Source organism: Rattus norvegicus, chromosome 16 (assembly GCF_036323735.1).
Source record: "Rattus norvegicus strain BN/NHsdMcwi chromosome 16, GRCr8, whole genome shotgun sequence".
In the NCBI taxonomy this organism is placed as follows: Eukaryota; Metazoa; Chordata; class Mammalia; order Rodentia; family Muridae; genus Rattus; species Rattus norvegicus.
Genome location: NC_086034.1, coordinates 6,126,867 through 6,143,655, shown reverse-complemented (window position 1 = coordinate 6,143,655; position 16,789 = coordinate 6,126,867). Strand labels below are relative to the sequence as shown.

Here is a 16,789-nt window from a genome sequence, read left to right as displayed (position 1 = left end):
ATCTTCCTCCCTAATGTTAGGATTGTAAGTGTGCACCATCAAGCCCAGTTGCCATTAAAACTGTTGCTTTTTCTCTCCGTGTCTCTCCATCTCTCTCTCTCTCTCTCTCTCTCTTTCTCTCTCTCTTTCTGTGTGTGTGTGCGTGTGTGTCTGTCTGTCTGTCTGTCTCTGTGTCTGTGTCTTGTGTCTGTGTGTCTATGTCTCTGTGTGTGTCTGTCTGTCTGTCTCTGTGTCTGTGTCTTGTGTCTCTGTGTCTGTGTCTTGTGTCTGTGTGTCTATGTCTCTGTGTGTGTGTGTCTGTCTGTCTCTGTCTGTGTCTTGTGTCTGTGTGTCTATGTCTCTGTGTGTGTGTGTCTGTCTGTCTGTCTCTCTGTGTGTGTCTGTGTATCTATGTGTCTTGTGTCTGTCTGTGTGTCTGTGTGTCTGTCTCTCTCTCCCCTCCCCCCCTCTCTGTATAAGTAGATGCATGTCACAATCCACAGGTGGAGGTCGGTCAGAGGACAACTTGAGAGAGTTAGTTCTTTCCTTCAACCATGTGGGTTCTAAGATTCAAACTCAGGTCATCAGGCTTTGTGGTAAATTCCTTTACCTGCTGAGCTATTACCCCAGACCAGCAAAAGTAACACGTTGATTTTTTTCTTTATCATATTTATGTATATTGTCCTAGGAATTAAATCCAGAGCTTTGTGCATGCCGTCTACCAATGAGCTACAGAGCTAGCTCATTGCCAAGTTTTGATTCCCTAAATCCTGCTATTTGCCTCCGCTGTGTCTAATGTTTAAACTGTGTTTGTCCAGCACAGTATTAACTAATGGTCTGGGGAAAGTGACCAGGAAGCGAGAGCCTGGAGACCATGGATGGTGTCACAGGACTACGGGTGCTGCTGTGTCTCCTCACTCTGCAGACCATGCCTGCTCTGGGCTTGGCAACAGGCAGACCCAGGGGCAATGAGGTATGTGACTAAGCCCTTAAGCATAGACAGGCCTGCCTAGGCCCTGGGGCTGCAGAAGACCCTGCATCAGGGACATGAGCTCCCCACTCCCACCCCCACACCCCTCAACCCCCTCCCACCGGATCATTTCTGCCTGAAGAGAGAGCTTCCCAGCAGCAGGAGGGAAGCGGAGGAGTAGAGAACACAGACCCCATTCCCACCCCTTAATAAATGGATCAGGGTCCCTGAGCTTCCCCACTCACACTCGGCTGTGGTTTTGTTTTTGCAGAAGCGACAGGCTGTGGACACAGTAAGTTGAAGTCTTGGCAAAGGGGTCTGAGATGGGGCCCTTTCTGCAGGTTTGCTTTCTCTCACCCCTCTCTCAGTGCAAGAGGCAGGGGTCCCATCGCTTGAAATGTGACTGCTCACCTCATGTCTCCAGCAAAGAAAGGGGGTCTTCTTGGGAAGACTGCTATATTCTTCAGGAATCTGGGCGCCTTACTCTGGAGTGGGAAAAATCCCTTCTTCTTCTTCTTCTTCTTCTTCTTCTTCTTCTTCTTCTTCTTCTTCTTCTTCTTCTTCTTCTTCTTCTTTTTCTTCTTCTTCTTCTCTTCCTCCTCCTCTCCTCTTCCTCCTCCTCCCCTCTTCCTCCTCTTCTTCCTCTTCCTCCTCCTCCTCTTCCTCCTCCTTTTTCTTCTTCCTCTTATTGTTATTGTTGTTATTATTATTATTTACTTCAGACAGTCAATGGTGTGTCCATCAGGAGCTTGAAAGTCAATTGCAAAGTCACCTCTCGCTTTGCCCACTACGTCATCACCAGTCAAGTGGTCAACAGTGCTAACAAAGCCAGGGAAGTGGCTTTTGATGTGGAAATCCCCAAGACAGCCTTCATCAGTGACTTTGCCATGTGCGTGCATGCCCTACCTAACTCCTACACTCTACTCTGGTGGTGTCCATTCACCTGTTCAGCCTGAGGCCAGAGTACCCAGATCTCACTTGGGTCGTGGTCAGCACAGCTTAGAGGGGCAGGAGGAAAGAGGTCCCTCAGAGTTATCACCTCCCACCTTATACAGAAAATCTGGACTGCTTGTTCTCAAAGCTTTTGACCTGAGGAGCAGAGCCAGAGTGCGATGTGGCCTCTGTGACCATGGTTATCTACTGACTTCCCATGGGCCCTCTGAGCAGGGAAAGCAGAGGCAGCGGACAGCAGAGACTCCCTTTTCAAGGAGTTGTGTGGACAGGGTCTTAGGCTCAGAGGACAACCGAGAGGCAGTGAAGTCAGGTCACCACCACTGGGGATTTTTCCTTTTCGTGCAGAACAGCAGATGGGAATGCATTCATTGGGGACATAAAGGACAAAGTGACTGCATGGAAGCAATACCGGAAGGCAGCCATTTCAGGAGAGAATGCTGGCCTTGTCAGGTAAATTCCAGGCCTTAGTGGCCAAGCCTCCAGGACTCTCCCTTCTGCCCATTCAGGATAGAGCTAGGGACTGTGAGATGCTATTGGGTAGGGAGCATCTCCAGGAGGAGAGAAGCTTGAACAAACCTGTCTTAGCTGGCATCTAGGGCTAGGGTTGGGCACCCTTGATCTTCTTCTGTCTTGTGGAGAAATGGGTGTCATCCTTGAGCTCCAGCCTTCACTGTCCAGTTGAGGTCATCTTGGGGGATGGTGTGATAATAAGAGAAACTGGTTCTGAGGGACATGCTTTAGGTGTCAAAACAACACACGTCACCCCTTTGCCTATTGTGGCCTCTGGTGACATGTCCAGGGCCTCGGGAAGAAATATGGAGCAGTTTACCATCCACATCACTGTTGGAGCCCAGAGCAAGGCCACGTTCCAGCTCACCTATGAGGAGGTACTAAAGAGGAGACTTACGCAGTATGACATCGTCATCAAAGTGAGACCGAAGCAGCTGGTACACCATTTTGAGGTACTTTGCAAGTCCCCAGGCAGGACTCTTCTCTTTCTCCTCCCCACTCCCAACCCCAACCTCCACTGTGGCTTCCAGCACCGCTTCAGCCTTCTCCCTCAGCCCAGACCCGAAAATACAAAGAGTGAGACTGGGTCCTCAGAGTGGGTTCCTGTGGGCTCTTCCCGGGCAGGAAGCCCCCTGAACCTCCCAGCTTTACTGTCATCCATGGCACCCCAATAATGTATCTACTAAATACACCCCCTGGGTTTTCCAGGACTGCCACCAGATTACAAAAAAAAAAAAAAAAATACTGACAACTGTGTATCAGTCAGCATGAGGGGCGAGGCTGGAGTGTTCAGGCATGTGCAAGCATCTTTCAGTCAGTATTTCCGGACTGCCTAAGATGAGCCAGGCCCTGCTAAGGACTGGGGGATAGTGCACACAGTGGGAGAAGGCAGCTCCACAGGGCTCTTGGCTGAAATTTGGTGCTAGTCCAAGTGGGCCTTAGCTCAGGACTGTCTTCCACGGTGCAGATTGATGTGGACATCTTTGAGCCGCAGGGGATCAGCAGGCTGGATGCTCAAGCCTCCTTCCTCAGCAAGGAACTGGCTGCTCAAACCATCAAGAAGTCTTTCTCGGGGAAGAAGGTATGTGAAGAACAAGCGGTGGGGAATGGACTCTTAGAGGCTTCTCCGCTCAGCTCAGCCTTTATGAACTATCCAGGCTGGGCACGGGAGCAGGCAGTGTAGGTAGGCTGCCACGCCGAGTTATTAGCCAGACTTTCCATCAACTGTGGCAAATAATGGAGAGAAACCGTTTCAAGGAAGAGGGATTTATTTGGGCTCATGGTTTCTGAGCGCTCAATCCATGGTCAGCTTGTTCCATTGCTTCTGGAACACGGCAAACGAACATCATGGCAGAAAAAAATGCATGCAGGAATAGAGGTTGTTCAGCTTATGCAGTCAGGAAGCAGAGGGAGAGAGAGAGAGAGAGAGAGAGAGAGAGAGAGAGAGAGAGAGAGAGAGAGAGGAGAGCGAGCGAGCGAGCTTAACTTTCAAAGGCACCTCTCCAGTCGACTTCTTCCAACCTAGCTTCACTTTTCTCAGTTCAACCACAAACCTAGAGTCTATTTAGTTCTTTTAATTTTGTTATATTTTATCGAGGAAGGGCCTTATCATCCGGCTTAGACTGTCCTTAACCAAATAATCCTCCTGGCTCACCCTCCCATGTGCTGGGATCACAGGTGTGATCCACCACTCTGGGTAATCTATTCACGCTCTGGGTTCATCAGTGGATTAGCCAGTCTGACGATGGAGGCAGTGCGTCATGATCCAGTCGCTCCCTCAAAGCCAGACCTTGGAACCCTGCTTGCACCAGGGACCAAGCCTTCAATACACTCTCCTTCATTAAGACTCTCCATACCCAAACTGTAGCGGGTGGTGGACGTATCCAGCTGAAATCTCAGAAGCGTTCTAGCCTCCTGCTTCAGCCAAGTCTGATCTGAGGTAGGAAAGAACTTGTCTCAGCAACCTGCTGTGTCCTGACCACTTGTACCAGCTTCATCTTTGTCCGTGGAAGATCACTTGGACACTTAAAACAACCCTTAGCTTTTTGTTTTGTTATTTGTTTTTGACACACAGGTTTGGAATGGTCTGTGACCTATCCGAGAACTTATCACTTGCCACCCCAGAAGTCTTGTTCTTGACCCACTATGGGGCCTTGCAAACGCCCTGCTTCCCAACTGGCCCTTAACCCAGGCCAAGAGCAACCTTCAGCTCTCTCACCCTTTGTGCAGGGACTCCACAAGTCACTGAAAAGAGTGTCTCTTACAGTTCATTGGGATTGCCTTTAGTTTTCGTTATTCAAAAGTTATTATTAATTATTATTATGTGTGCGCAAGCACGCCACACGTATGTGTTTGGAGTGATGAGGACGGCTCTGCGGATCACTTGTCTTCCACCTGTCAGCGGGTTCTGAGGCTCAGAATCAGCCATCAGTAAGCACTTTACCTGCTGAACCGCTCCCCAAATCCAGAATGCCTTTTAAACTAAGCCAGACACCTCGAAATGCTAGCAAACTTATTTTCCAGAGGGTCGGGGATGGGTCGTCTGTCTAACAGTCATTGTCAGGTCTTTCTTTTGTAAAAGATGAACATATCTTATTATCACAAGCTAATTAACCTTTAAAATCCTTTAAAGAAAACATAGAAAGTACAGAAATAGAGAAAGTGGTGAGTCACTCGTAGCTTCTGTGAATGCCAATACCACTCGACTAGATGACATCATCTTCCTGGGCCTTCCCTCTCCTTTCTAGTTTTTTGCCAATCAAATGACTGAGGGTTGTTGTTGTTTTATTTTGTTCTTTTCCCATGCACAAAGCTGTGTCTTACTTGTTTTTAAAGACCATATTCATTATATCATTGTGTAGCCCAGGCTGGCCTCGAACTAGAGATTCTCTTGTCTCAGCCACTTGAATGCTGGGATCACAGGATCATGGACATTGCTATCATGATGGCTTACAGCCTTTAACCCTACAGTTCCAGGTGGCTGATACCTTTTACACTAGCATACTGGTATTATTTCAATCCTAAATGCTGGTGATTATTACAGAAATCCCAACTATTCAGGAGCAAAAAACAATAGTCTTTTCTCTTACTACAGACGAGTATACACACTCAAACCTAGAAGGATGGCCTACTGGGCTTACTCCTATGCCTGTGGACAAACCCATTCAGGTGTATACACACACATTCACACACACACAGACACAGACACACACACAGACACAGACACACACACACAGACACACAGACAGACACACACACACAGACACACACACAGACACAAACACAGACACACACACAAACAGACACACAGACAGACACACACACACAGACACACACACAGACACAAACACAGACACACATACAGACACACACAGACATAGACACAGACACACACACAGACACAGACACACACACAGACACAAACACACACACATGCACACACACGCACACACACGCACACACACGCACACACCATGCACACACACCCGTGTACACACACACTCACACGCATACACACACGCACACACACACCATGCACACACACGCACACACACATGCACATACACGCACACACACACACCATGCACACACACACAACATGTGTACACACACTCACACACACGCATACACACATGTGTACACACACTCACACACACGCATACACACACGCACGCACACACGTGCACACATGTTTTGTGCTGTTTTGCGGACATCCTATTTGCACCGTTGGTGCCTCACACCTTCTTTGCCTTCAGGGTCATGTGCTCTTCCGCCCCACTGTGAGCCAGCAGCAGTCCTGCCCCACGTGCTCTACCTCCTTGCTGAATGGAGACTTCAAGGTGACCTACGATGTGAACCGAGACAAGCTCTGTGACCTCCTGGTAAGTCGAAGGCTCATGGCCCAAGCCCTAGAGGGCAGGGAAAGTTGACTGAGACAAAGGCCTCCCTGCCTCTTTTCTGTTCCAGGTGGCCAACAATTACTTTACACATTTCTTTGCCCCCCAAAACCTGACCAACATGAGCAAGAACCTGGTTTTTGTGATTGATATCAGTGGGTCCATGGAAGGCCAGAAAGTGAAGCAGGTAAATGGCAGCTTTGAGCAGCTCGCCCAGCAGGAGCTTCTCTGGTTGGCCCTAAGGTCATGAAGGTTTAGCTGTAGAGCATCTTGGGACTCGTGCTGATGGACAGGGGAGGGGATGCAAGCATAGGCGAGCACAGCTCTCAGTTTCGAGACAGAGGATAATGGTGCCTGGGGGTCACAGAGTTTCCTACGGAGAACCACTCAGTAGAGAAGACACTGGGAGCGATAAATGATCTATGGGCTGGCATCTAGTGCTCCCAGTGCTTTACCCAACGGGCAGTTAGGCCATGTCTGCACAAGACAGTTCTAGAAAAAACAGCTCTGGTTGGAGACGGGGGATTTCTTTAATGATCCTAGATACACCAAGCTCTCAGTCATTTCTTCTCCCTATACTCAGTCCTTTTGCCTTCCCTGCACCCTGCATACACTCCAAATGCTATTAGGATGCTGTGTCCTTGGGGGCTGTTTGACTGTCACCTCTGCTTGCCCACTGTGCATGTCTACAGTGGCTTACCTGGGTTCCTGGAGAGAGCTATCCATCATCCTTCAGCCTCTAGTGGCTATGTCCTTCCTCTGACTTCCTGTCCTTTCAGACAAAGGAGGCGCTCCTTAAGATATTGGGGGACATGAAGCCAGTAGACAACTTTGACCTGGTCCTCTTTGGGTCTCAAGTGCAGTCATGGAAGGGCTCACTGGTACCCGCGTCTCACGCCAATTTGCAAGCAGCCCAAGACTTTGTGAGGCGCTTTTCTTTGGCTGGAGGTAAGGAAGGGGCCTCAGAATGGCCTGGCGTTACTCCTGTCTGCTTGGGAATGACTGTACTGGTATGATATTATTATATTATATATTATATTATATATTATATTTTTCTCCTTTATAGCCACAAACCTGAATGGAGGCTTGCTCCGAGGAATCGAGATCTTAAACAGAGCTCAAGGAAGCCACCCAGAACTCAGCAGCCCTGCCTCAATTCTTATCATGTTGACCGACGGAGAGCCCACTGAAGGTGAGTACCTCAGGGGCTGCCTTGGGAGGTGGTAATCTCCTTACTTCCAGAAATGACCAAGATGATACTGGATATTAGTCTGTTGGAGAGTCCACTGGGCAGAAAGTCAAGGGCTGGTCTAAAAACTGTCCAGACCACAAAGTCTGTAGGAGCTCTGAGGTGCACCTCTGTCCTGTGAGTTGGCAACAGCAAATGGTTTTGTATGAAGCTGGGGAGCTTAGGGGCCCAAAGGACGGGCAGGATTTACCCACATTGTGCCATGCCCAGGACAAGGGGCTGAAAAGAGACACCAAGAGAATGAGATGTGGCTCTGCCCTCAAGCTGACCCAGGTGTAGAGAATTTCTACCATGGAAGCTAGAGGATCTATGGAATTCCTGACAGGGGGCACCTGAGTCAGGAGAGGTCTGGGGAGGCTGCTGGGAAGAAGTAAACCCTGAGTTGGAAGGAAGCAAAGGGGACTGGAAGAGATCTTGGCAGGGCCTGCCCAGTAGAAAGGACTTAAGCAGAATTGAGCAAATTTGGGGGGGGGTGGCCTGGTAGGGCCTCACAGGCTGTGGCAAGGAGCCATGGGAGAGTTTGGCGCAGTCACATCTGCCTGTGATAGGTCCATATGGCTGGGCAGGGCCTTCAGTGAGCTGTTTCCAGCTGTCGCAGTTGCCCTGTGCTGCCACCAGTTGTCAACGGGGACTCAAGTTTATGAGGGATAGGAACCTTGGCTCCCAGGAAATGTTTTCCAAAGGCTTCTAGGGATCCCCTCTGCCTGAGATCTAGCATCCCATCACTGCCTGGATGTGTGGCTGCAGGGGAGACGGACCGTTCCCAGATCCTCAAGAATGTCCGCAACGCTATCCGGGGCAGATTCCCGCTCTACAACCTTGGCTTTGGTCACGACCTGGACTTTAGCTTCCTGGAGGTCATGTCCATTGAGAACAACGGATGGGCCCAGAGAATTTACGAGGACCACGATGCCACCCAACAGCTACAGGTCTCCCTGACCCCTCCCACACACCATCATCAATATGCCATGGGGTTTGGGTGGCCATTTGCCTATTAACTCAGAGAAGATGGATATTTAGAGTTGAAGTCAATTGTATGATCATAAGCAGTTACTAAACCTCTCCGAGCTTAGGTTCCCCCCTCTAATGTGGAGTAGCAACCCTGCACTTTGTCACTAGACTTCTGGTCAGGTTCCTGGGTGCTCTGTTTGAGGGACACTCCCTATCCCTATCCCGCAGGGTTTCTACAATCAAGTAGCCCACCCCCTGCTGACAGATGTGGAGCTGCAGTACCCCCAGGACGCTGTCTTGGCTCTAACACAGCACCGACACAAACAGTACTATGATGGCTCTGAGATCGTGGTGGCTGGACGCATTGCTGACCACAAACTGAGCACCTTTAAGGCGGATGTTCGGGCTCATGGGGTAAATGGTGAACTTTGAGGGGTTGTAGAAACTGAACAGTGCCTAGACACACCCCAAACTCACACTGTTCTCCCTTCCAACCCAAGAGCCTCTCTTTCCCCATAGTAATATCTTCCTCCCAGGGGAACAGGGACTGAACAGGTTGAAATGGAACTAAAGTGGCATTACTTACTTGTCACCCCTTGAGTCAGAAGGAGTCCTCAAAATTCCTCACACCATCTGTTCCCCTCCCAAACATGAGAGAATGGGAGGGCAGCCTCTGCTTCTCACTAGATCTCATTCCTGGACACACCCTGCGTACCAGGCCCACCATCTTGGCCCAGTGAATGCAACTACATACGCATGTACGGAAGGTTCTAGGAGACCAGGCTCTGGGGCATGAATTCAACCCATAGTGAGGTTGAGGGCTCAGGACTCGGGCCTGGAGGGAAGAGTTAGTTAGAATCCAGTCTGACTCTGTTCAGGCCTGTAGGCTGTGCTTCATATGAACACCACAGAGACAGCACTGCCGTGGATAGGTGTGTATGTGTCGTGGGTAAGTGGAGAAACCCACACAGTACTCAATGCAGGCCTTGGGGTAGAGAACATGTTGGGAAAGACTTCACTATTGTAGCTGGGAACCACGGCACGTGCCTACGCCATGGCACGCTGACCAGGGCAGCCCAGATGGAACTCTGTGACCCTTGGGAGAAGTGAACAGCAGAAACAGTAGATATCTGTTAGCCTCTTCCAGGGAGTGACTTCATAGGGACAGGCCTGGGCCTCCTATCCAACTGAGTCTTAGGCCTAGGCTAAGCCTGGCTCACAAGGGGTGGTTAGCCAACATCTGTAGAATGAACACACGGATGAATGAATGATGAATGAATGAATGAGTGAGTGAATGAGTGAATGAATGAGTGAGTGAATGAGTGAATGAATGAGTGAATGAGTGAATTAATGAGTGAGTGAATGAGTGAATGAGTGAGTGGATGAATGAATGAGTGAATGAATGAATGAGTGAGTGGATGAATGAATGAGTGGATGAATGAATGAGTGAATGAATGAGTGAATGAGTGAGTGAGTGAATGAATGAGTGAATGAATGAGTGAGTGAATGAGTGAATGAATGAATGAATGAGTGAGTGAGTGAGTGAGTGAGTGAGTGAGTGAGTGAACATGAATGACAGCAGGCAACAGACAGGTGATAGCACTGAGAATGAAGATGCAGAGGCCAGATAAGGGTCAGAGCTTCAGGTACCATCCAGGGCTTGTACTGTCATTGCTTATGGCCTTGCTCCTCTTTCGACTCTCAGGAAAAGCAAGAATTCAAGGCAACCTGCCTGGTGGACGAGGAAGAGATGAAGAAGCTGCTCCGAGAGCGTGGCCACATGCTAGAGAATCATGTGGAGAGGCTCTGGGCCTACCTCACTATCCAGGAGCTCCTGGCTAAGAGGTAGGGTCCCTGCAGCAGCCAGGAGGAGACTCTGTGTGGTCGAGTCAGTGGTGGTTCTGAGCCTGCAGGCTGAGGGGGTGGGGGTGCTTTCCCCCTCTGCTTCACTCAGGGTCTGCAGTGTGCGGGGTCTTCTATGTGAGTGGAGGTTCTGGAAAAGAATAGCTCATCTGCCCCATTGAGCTTCCTCACAGCAGACTGCCACTTGCTATGGAGCTGCTGCACCCAGACACATTTAGCCCTAATCCTCTGTGAGGGAATCTCTCCATCTTCTCTGCTCAATGGGAGAGCAATGCAAAGCTCGGAGAGGCCGGTTAGCATGGTCTCATAGCAGGTAAGCGTCCTGGTTATCTCTGAGGCACGTGCCTTGGCCCTGCCATGGGTCTCACGAGCACGAGATCCCTGACCCGCAGCCATTGCTCGGGGCGGGTGCTGTGAGCGCTTGGCTGTCTGATGAATGAGGCAGAGAGTGAGCAAGCAGGCAGGAAGCTGCACGCCCGCCATCATGTGTGCAGAGAGGGGCCTAGGAGTCAAGCGCACGTCTCACACACAGGATGAAGACAGAAGGGGAAGAGAGGGCCAACCTGTCGTCCCAGATCTTGAAGATGTCACTGGACTATCATTTCGTAACGCCGCTGACCTCTATGACTATCAGAGGCCTGACAGACGAGGATGGGCTGGAGCCCATCATTGACAAGCCCCCAGAGGGTACAGGCATAGGGGGATCCATGGTCAGCAGGTGCATGTCCCAAAGTCCCCCCAGGGGTTAATTCTTTTTCTTTTCCCTTTCAGATTCTCAGCCCTTAGGTGAGTTTTCGGCCTGTTGGTTTGGCACCATCAAGTGACTGGAAGCTGACACGGGCTGTATGTCCCCCACCACCCCCCAGCACAAACCCCACTCTGGCCTGGGCTTCTGCCTTCCCATCAAGCCCAGGGCTGCATCCTTCATGCCTCATGAGCCTTTGCCAGCCTTCCCTCTACCCAGTCTCCATCAAACTCCTCTACCCAATCTATGTCTGAGGAAGTCGAGGACATTGGAGAGGACTGAGCCTAGAGTAGTTCATCTCTCAGCCTAAGGTTCACTTGTGGAGTGAGCTGCATACCCTGGAGGTGAGGCTAACACTGTTTTCCTTGTCTTCTGCAGAGATGGTGGGACCCAGAAGAAGTAAGTAGCAGCCATCTTGGGGACCCCGTCTTCACCCCTTCCTGCTACGTACCCTGTTGGCCATCTGACTGAACACTTAGCTCTGACCAAAACCCTGGTTATCACCAATCCTGGTTCCCATCCGTGGGATTCCTTAGGACAATCCTCCAGTGTAGGCCTGGCTTTCCCAGGGTCCCAGTTATTGACACAGGGGGGCCAGATCATGTCATAGGACCAAACTTTTGTACCCTGAGAGGCCTGGCGCATGCGTGCTGCTCTAGTGCCCCCACTGTTGTAGCTTCAGGCCAACTGCACGGACGGGGTGCAGGTCTAGCTCTAGGAGACAGTGCTGCCCCGCATCTTAGTACCATTTGTTCCCACCTACAGCGTTTGTGCTGTCAGCCGCACAGCCTTCTCCTACAGCCCACCCCATAGGCTCAAAGTTGCCAACCCGTGTGACAGGTGGTAAGTCTTGGGAGGGTCTGAAGGATTCCCCTAATCAGCCCCATTGAACCAGCACCCCATGGAGCACACTCTATATTGTGTTCCCAGTGGATACCGATCCCCACTTCATCATCTATGTACCCACAAAAGAGGATAGCCTGTGCTTCAACATCAATGAGGAACCCGGTGTGATCCTGAACCTAGTGCAGGACCCTGACACAGGTATGGTGGGTAACATACCCTCTGCCGGGTGGGGCAGGGCCAGTATCTTCCCTAGTTAAACAGAATCTATTGGGGTAGCTTTCCCTGCCTTCTGCCTTGTGTATTGTCCGCTTGGCAGGCACCTCTTGCCTTCCTCTTCCGCCTTGTCCTTGACTGACTTTATGAGTGTGTGACTCATGCAACACACGGAACCCATGGCCCAACGAGCCTCACACTTAGTGTAATGCTCAGGCCGTGCTCTCTTGATATCCTCGGGAATTTTTTTTAAAGGAGCCTCTGTCTCATATCAGGACCTGAACATCACACAGGCCCTGAGGCACCTGCCCATGACCATGCTATACAGAGCTGGAAAGCACCTCCCTAGTCAGGCTATCGTAGGGAAGGTTTTCCTGACCCCCCTAACCCACTCCTCATCCATCCAGCCAACTCCATGTCTGTTGAGCATTGGCCAGGGGCTGGGATGCGGCGGGAACAGAGCTGTCTTGCCCTCAACAAAGGAAGGGAGGAAGTAATAGGAAATCTTTCTCAGAGTGTCAATTTTGGAGCACGAGACTCAACTTGGGGTCAGTAAGGACGAGGCTGTTCAGGGTCTGGCAAATGTTTCCACACCTCCTGTGAATCTGTCTCCACGTGAGAAGGAGGATGTCCACTCCTTTCCTTGGGAGTCCAGAGTCCAGAAGAGAAAGCTAAATGTAGGGTATTTAGTAGTTATGGTATGGGTGGGAGGAGCGGTGAAGGACTAGTCCTGGAGGTGGGATGACCTGTGGCATGAAGGGGACCTCCGGGAAAGGATATGTGGCATGCCAAAGGCCCCACCTCACCCCACTGCAGGATTCTCGGTGAATGGGCAGCTCATTGGGATAAAGGCCGGCAGCCCTGGGCAGCATGAGAGCACATACTTTGGGAGACTGGGGGTCTCAAGCCCCACATCAGACTTTCAGCTGGAAGTGACTCCTCAGAACATTACACTGAACCCCAGCTCTGGCGGGCCGGTGTTCTCCTGGAGGGATCAGGCTGTGCTGCAGAAGGACGGGTAACTGGGCCTGACTGTGCAGGAGGGAGGTCAAAGCCCAAAGCTCTCATACCAACTGTGTTGCCTGAGTCCTCAGAGCCCACATTTCCCAAGCCCTGTGACCAAGTGATGTCCACAGAGCCTGTGCAGATGGCCAGACACTGAACTACTCCACTGTCCTTTTTTTTTTTTTTTCTTGGTTCGTGAGCATGAGCTTTGGGACTGGAGCCTTGGATCCCACCCCCACCTTCACCAAGCAAAGCCAGTTGGCACAAGGCCATTCCTTTCCCATGGCTCTCCTACTTACAGCTCTGAGTTCGAGTCTTCCGGTCTTCCATTTTGGCCCCCGTCATGTCTGATCCTTCCTTTACTCACTCATTTATTTAATCAAGTCCTCCGGGTATCAGCATAGCCACAGAAGAGGTGTTCTGATCAGGGGGAAGGTTCAGGAACAAGTGGGATTCATAAGACCCAGACTCTGATAGTCGCTGATTACTAGCTATGTGACTTTGAGAGCGTTACTTAATCCCTCTGAACCTTGGTCCTTCCACAAGGTCAGAGTGGGTGATTCGGTTTACATAGAGGACTTGGCACAGGGCCTGGGACATTTTAAGGCATACAGGACAGAGACATATGGGAGAGAACAAATGACACCCAGACCTTCTCAGAGTGAGGGCCACCAGGGAGAGGACAAAGGTAGCTAATCCTGTTCTGATACCTGCCTGGCCCTGCAGGGTAGTGGTGACCATCAACAAGAAGAGGAACCTGGTGGTGTCTGTGGACGACGGGGCTACCTTTGAGATTGTCCTCCACAGAACATGGAGGGGGAGTTCAATCCACCAGGACTTCCTGGGTTTCTATGTGCTGGATAGCTTCCGGATGTCAGCCCGGACACAGGGACTATTGGGTATGACTGGCCAGCCAGGCAGAACTGTGTGTGGATTCTCCAAAGCCGGAATGCATTTGTGGGTCCTCAATGGCGGGCCGATCTCCAGAGCTGCAGAGCTCTTCAGAGCTTCAGAGATGGGCTGTTTAGTGAGAGCCTTGTCCCTCTTAGAGATGGTGACTGAATGTAGGGTGAGACAAAGCTAGGGGATGTTGGGAGAAATGTACAATTCACAGAAAGGTCAGGGGTCACGAGGGACCTTGTATGAGTGGCAGCCATTGGTTACCAGGTCAGTGTAGCGCTCTGTTATCTCTGTGCTCTTGCCCTTCATCAGTAACCCCAGCCTCCAATGCACCTTTGCAGGGCAATTCTTCTCCCCACTGGATTTTGAAGTATTTGACCTCCGCCCAGGCTCTGACCCTACAAAGACAGATGCCACAATGGTGGTTAAGAATCGGCAGCTGACAGTCACCCGGTGAGTGGGTTCGTGTCCATCGCTTCTGCTCTTGACTGCGTTTTGTTCCCTATCACAAGTCTCGGCCTTCCTCCTGGTGTCATCTGGGGAGGGGGAAGCTTCCTGGGAGATCTAAAGAGGGACAGCCACTATCTCGCCTCATTCCAGAGGGTTACAAAAGGACTACAGCAAGGACCCCAGACATGGAACAGAAGTGTCTTGCTGGTTTGTCCACGACAATGGAGCTGGACTGATTGATGGCGTCCACACTGACTATATCGTCTCTGACATCTTCTGAGCCCTCCAGCTAGCACAGCAGCCCTTGCCTGGAACTGCATGTGAAGTGGGAGGGACGAGCTTAGCACCAGATTAGCTCCACCTTCCTGAGCAAACTGGCCCTTTGTTTCAAGATATCCTGTGATTTCATTAAAGAGAAGCTGTGTCCAATGCAGAGTTGGCTGCCTTTGGGGAGAGGGGGATCAGGGGGTAGCTCAGGACCTCATCGGACCCAGAGATGGGCAACGGAGACAGAGTTGGGAGGGAAACCCACCAATTTTGCAGCACCTGCTGCATCCTGTCTCTGCTTGGCATCATGGCCTCTGAATCCCTTGAATAAACCCTTCATGTGGTCCAGGAACCCAGAGATGTTATGTGACCAGCACAACTAACCCAGAGCTTCCTACAGGCTGGCCCATTAAAAGGTGAAGAAATGGAAGTTAGGCGACCTGTTGAAAATCCCTCAGCTAATGAATGACAGACCCGGGTCCTCAACGCATGCACATCACAGGTGTATCCTGTGTAACTCTTCCAGTTGGCTGTGAGGTGCGTGGTAAACATGAACGATTGAAGACTATTTGCAGGTAGATTTGGGGACCTGAGGAAATCTTACAGGAGCAAGCACCTCAGACCCTCCCCCTAGTCACATTTCCTTGTGGGGATGGCAGCTTATGATAGCTAGACTGGTACATCCTGATGACAGAAATGGCCACTGTTCAAAGCTTGGACTTCAGGGTCCTGGAACAGCACCCCATTGTCTCCTCATACTGTCTAGAACTGTCCTGTTAAGGCTCCTTCCCCTGGGTTGGTCACAGGACTTTGTTACAATGAGATATCGCACAGCACAGGATGATGCACCCCGGAGCCATTGCCCTTCGTGTGAAGGTGGATGGGACCCTGCCCACTCTGGTTAAGAGTTTCTATTTCTTTCTCTTCTGTCTTCAGACAGTTCCCATGACAAACAAAACTCATCAGGGCCCAGATTAGACAAAGCCTGGCTTGGAGTAACACAGATATTGTATTATGGTCTCATTTGTGACAAAAAAAATTTTACAGAAGGAAAATTTATTTTGGCTTACAGTTTGAAGAGGTACAGTCCATCATGGCAGAGAAGGCATGATGGCAGAGGCAGGAGGCATCCAGAGTCAGACAGCTAACTGATGAGTGCTTAGACTTCTGGTTTCTCCTTTTTATTCAGTTGAGAAGCCCAGCTCATGAAATAGTACCACCCAATTTAAAGTGGGATTTCCTGATTCGATGAACCTAATATTGATAATTCCCTATAGGCATATCCGTATAATCTAGATATTATATCACAGGTGTTCCTAGAGGTTTGCCTCTTCAGTGATTCTAGATCCACAATCATAAGTAATTGTCACAAGTTTACCCCTGTCAACCTGGCACCCAAACTTATCACTGTGAAGATATAACCTTCTACTCCTTTGTTCTCACAGGCTCATGGCCATCTCAATGCAAAATGCATTCAGAACATCTTCAAGAGTCCCCATAGTCTTTTGGCATTGACACATCTAAAAGCCCAAAGTCTTCTCAGAGACTCAAGACAGTCTCTTAATTGTGGACGCCTAGAAAAATAAAAAATGAACAACAGACTTCTAGTGTTCGCTGATACAAAGGAAACACCCTCCCCATTTAGAAGTGGGGAGAATGGGTACTAGGAATGACCCCATGCATGCAGATATCCTCAGTAGACATCTTGTGGTTTGGCCACCTCCATATCTTGGAGTCTCTATTGCAACTGATCCTTCACCCTCAGAGCTTCAGACAGGTTTCTCAGGACCACCTTGCAGGTACTCTGACCTGCCACACGGGCCTGAATATGATCTCTGGGAGAGTGGTCTCTCAACTTGGGTCTTCTATGCCTGCAAAAGCAGTTCCACAGGGGTTTAACCTTGTGTAGCAACAGTTCCTCTGAGATTGAGACACCCCACCCTGCAGGGAAGCTCATTACGTCAAGAGGTAAACAACTCAAAATAGCTTTA

The 16,789-nt window shown here is 50.3% G+C and overlaps 1 protein-coding gene across 1 annotated transcript; it reads left to right on the top strand.

The window, feature by feature from the left end:
• Positions 1-842: 842 nt before the first annotated feature.
• On the top strand, positions 843-14,960 carry Itih1 (inter-alpha trypsin inhibitor, heavy chain 1). The gene is given in 22 exon segments (NM_001107291.2): positions 843-952; positions 1,221-1,241; positions 1,672-1,838; positions 2,249-2,353; positions 2,703-2,865; positions 3,381-3,494; positions 6,169-6,294; positions 6,380-6,496; positions 7,089-7,257; positions 7,376-7,501; positions 8,306-8,487; positions 8,738-8,923; positions 10,215-10,354; positions 10,905-11,059; positions 11,144-11,158; positions 11,496-11,516; positions 11,883-11,960; positions 12,048-12,161; positions 12,993-13,194; positions 13,908-14,080; positions 14,423-14,534; positions 14,682-14,960. Coding segments are annotated over 22 exon segments (2,715 nt in total). The 5' UTR covers positions 843-853; the 3' UTR covers positions 14,812-14,960.
• The last annotated feature ends 1,829 nt before the right edge of the window (positions 14,961-16,789 follow it).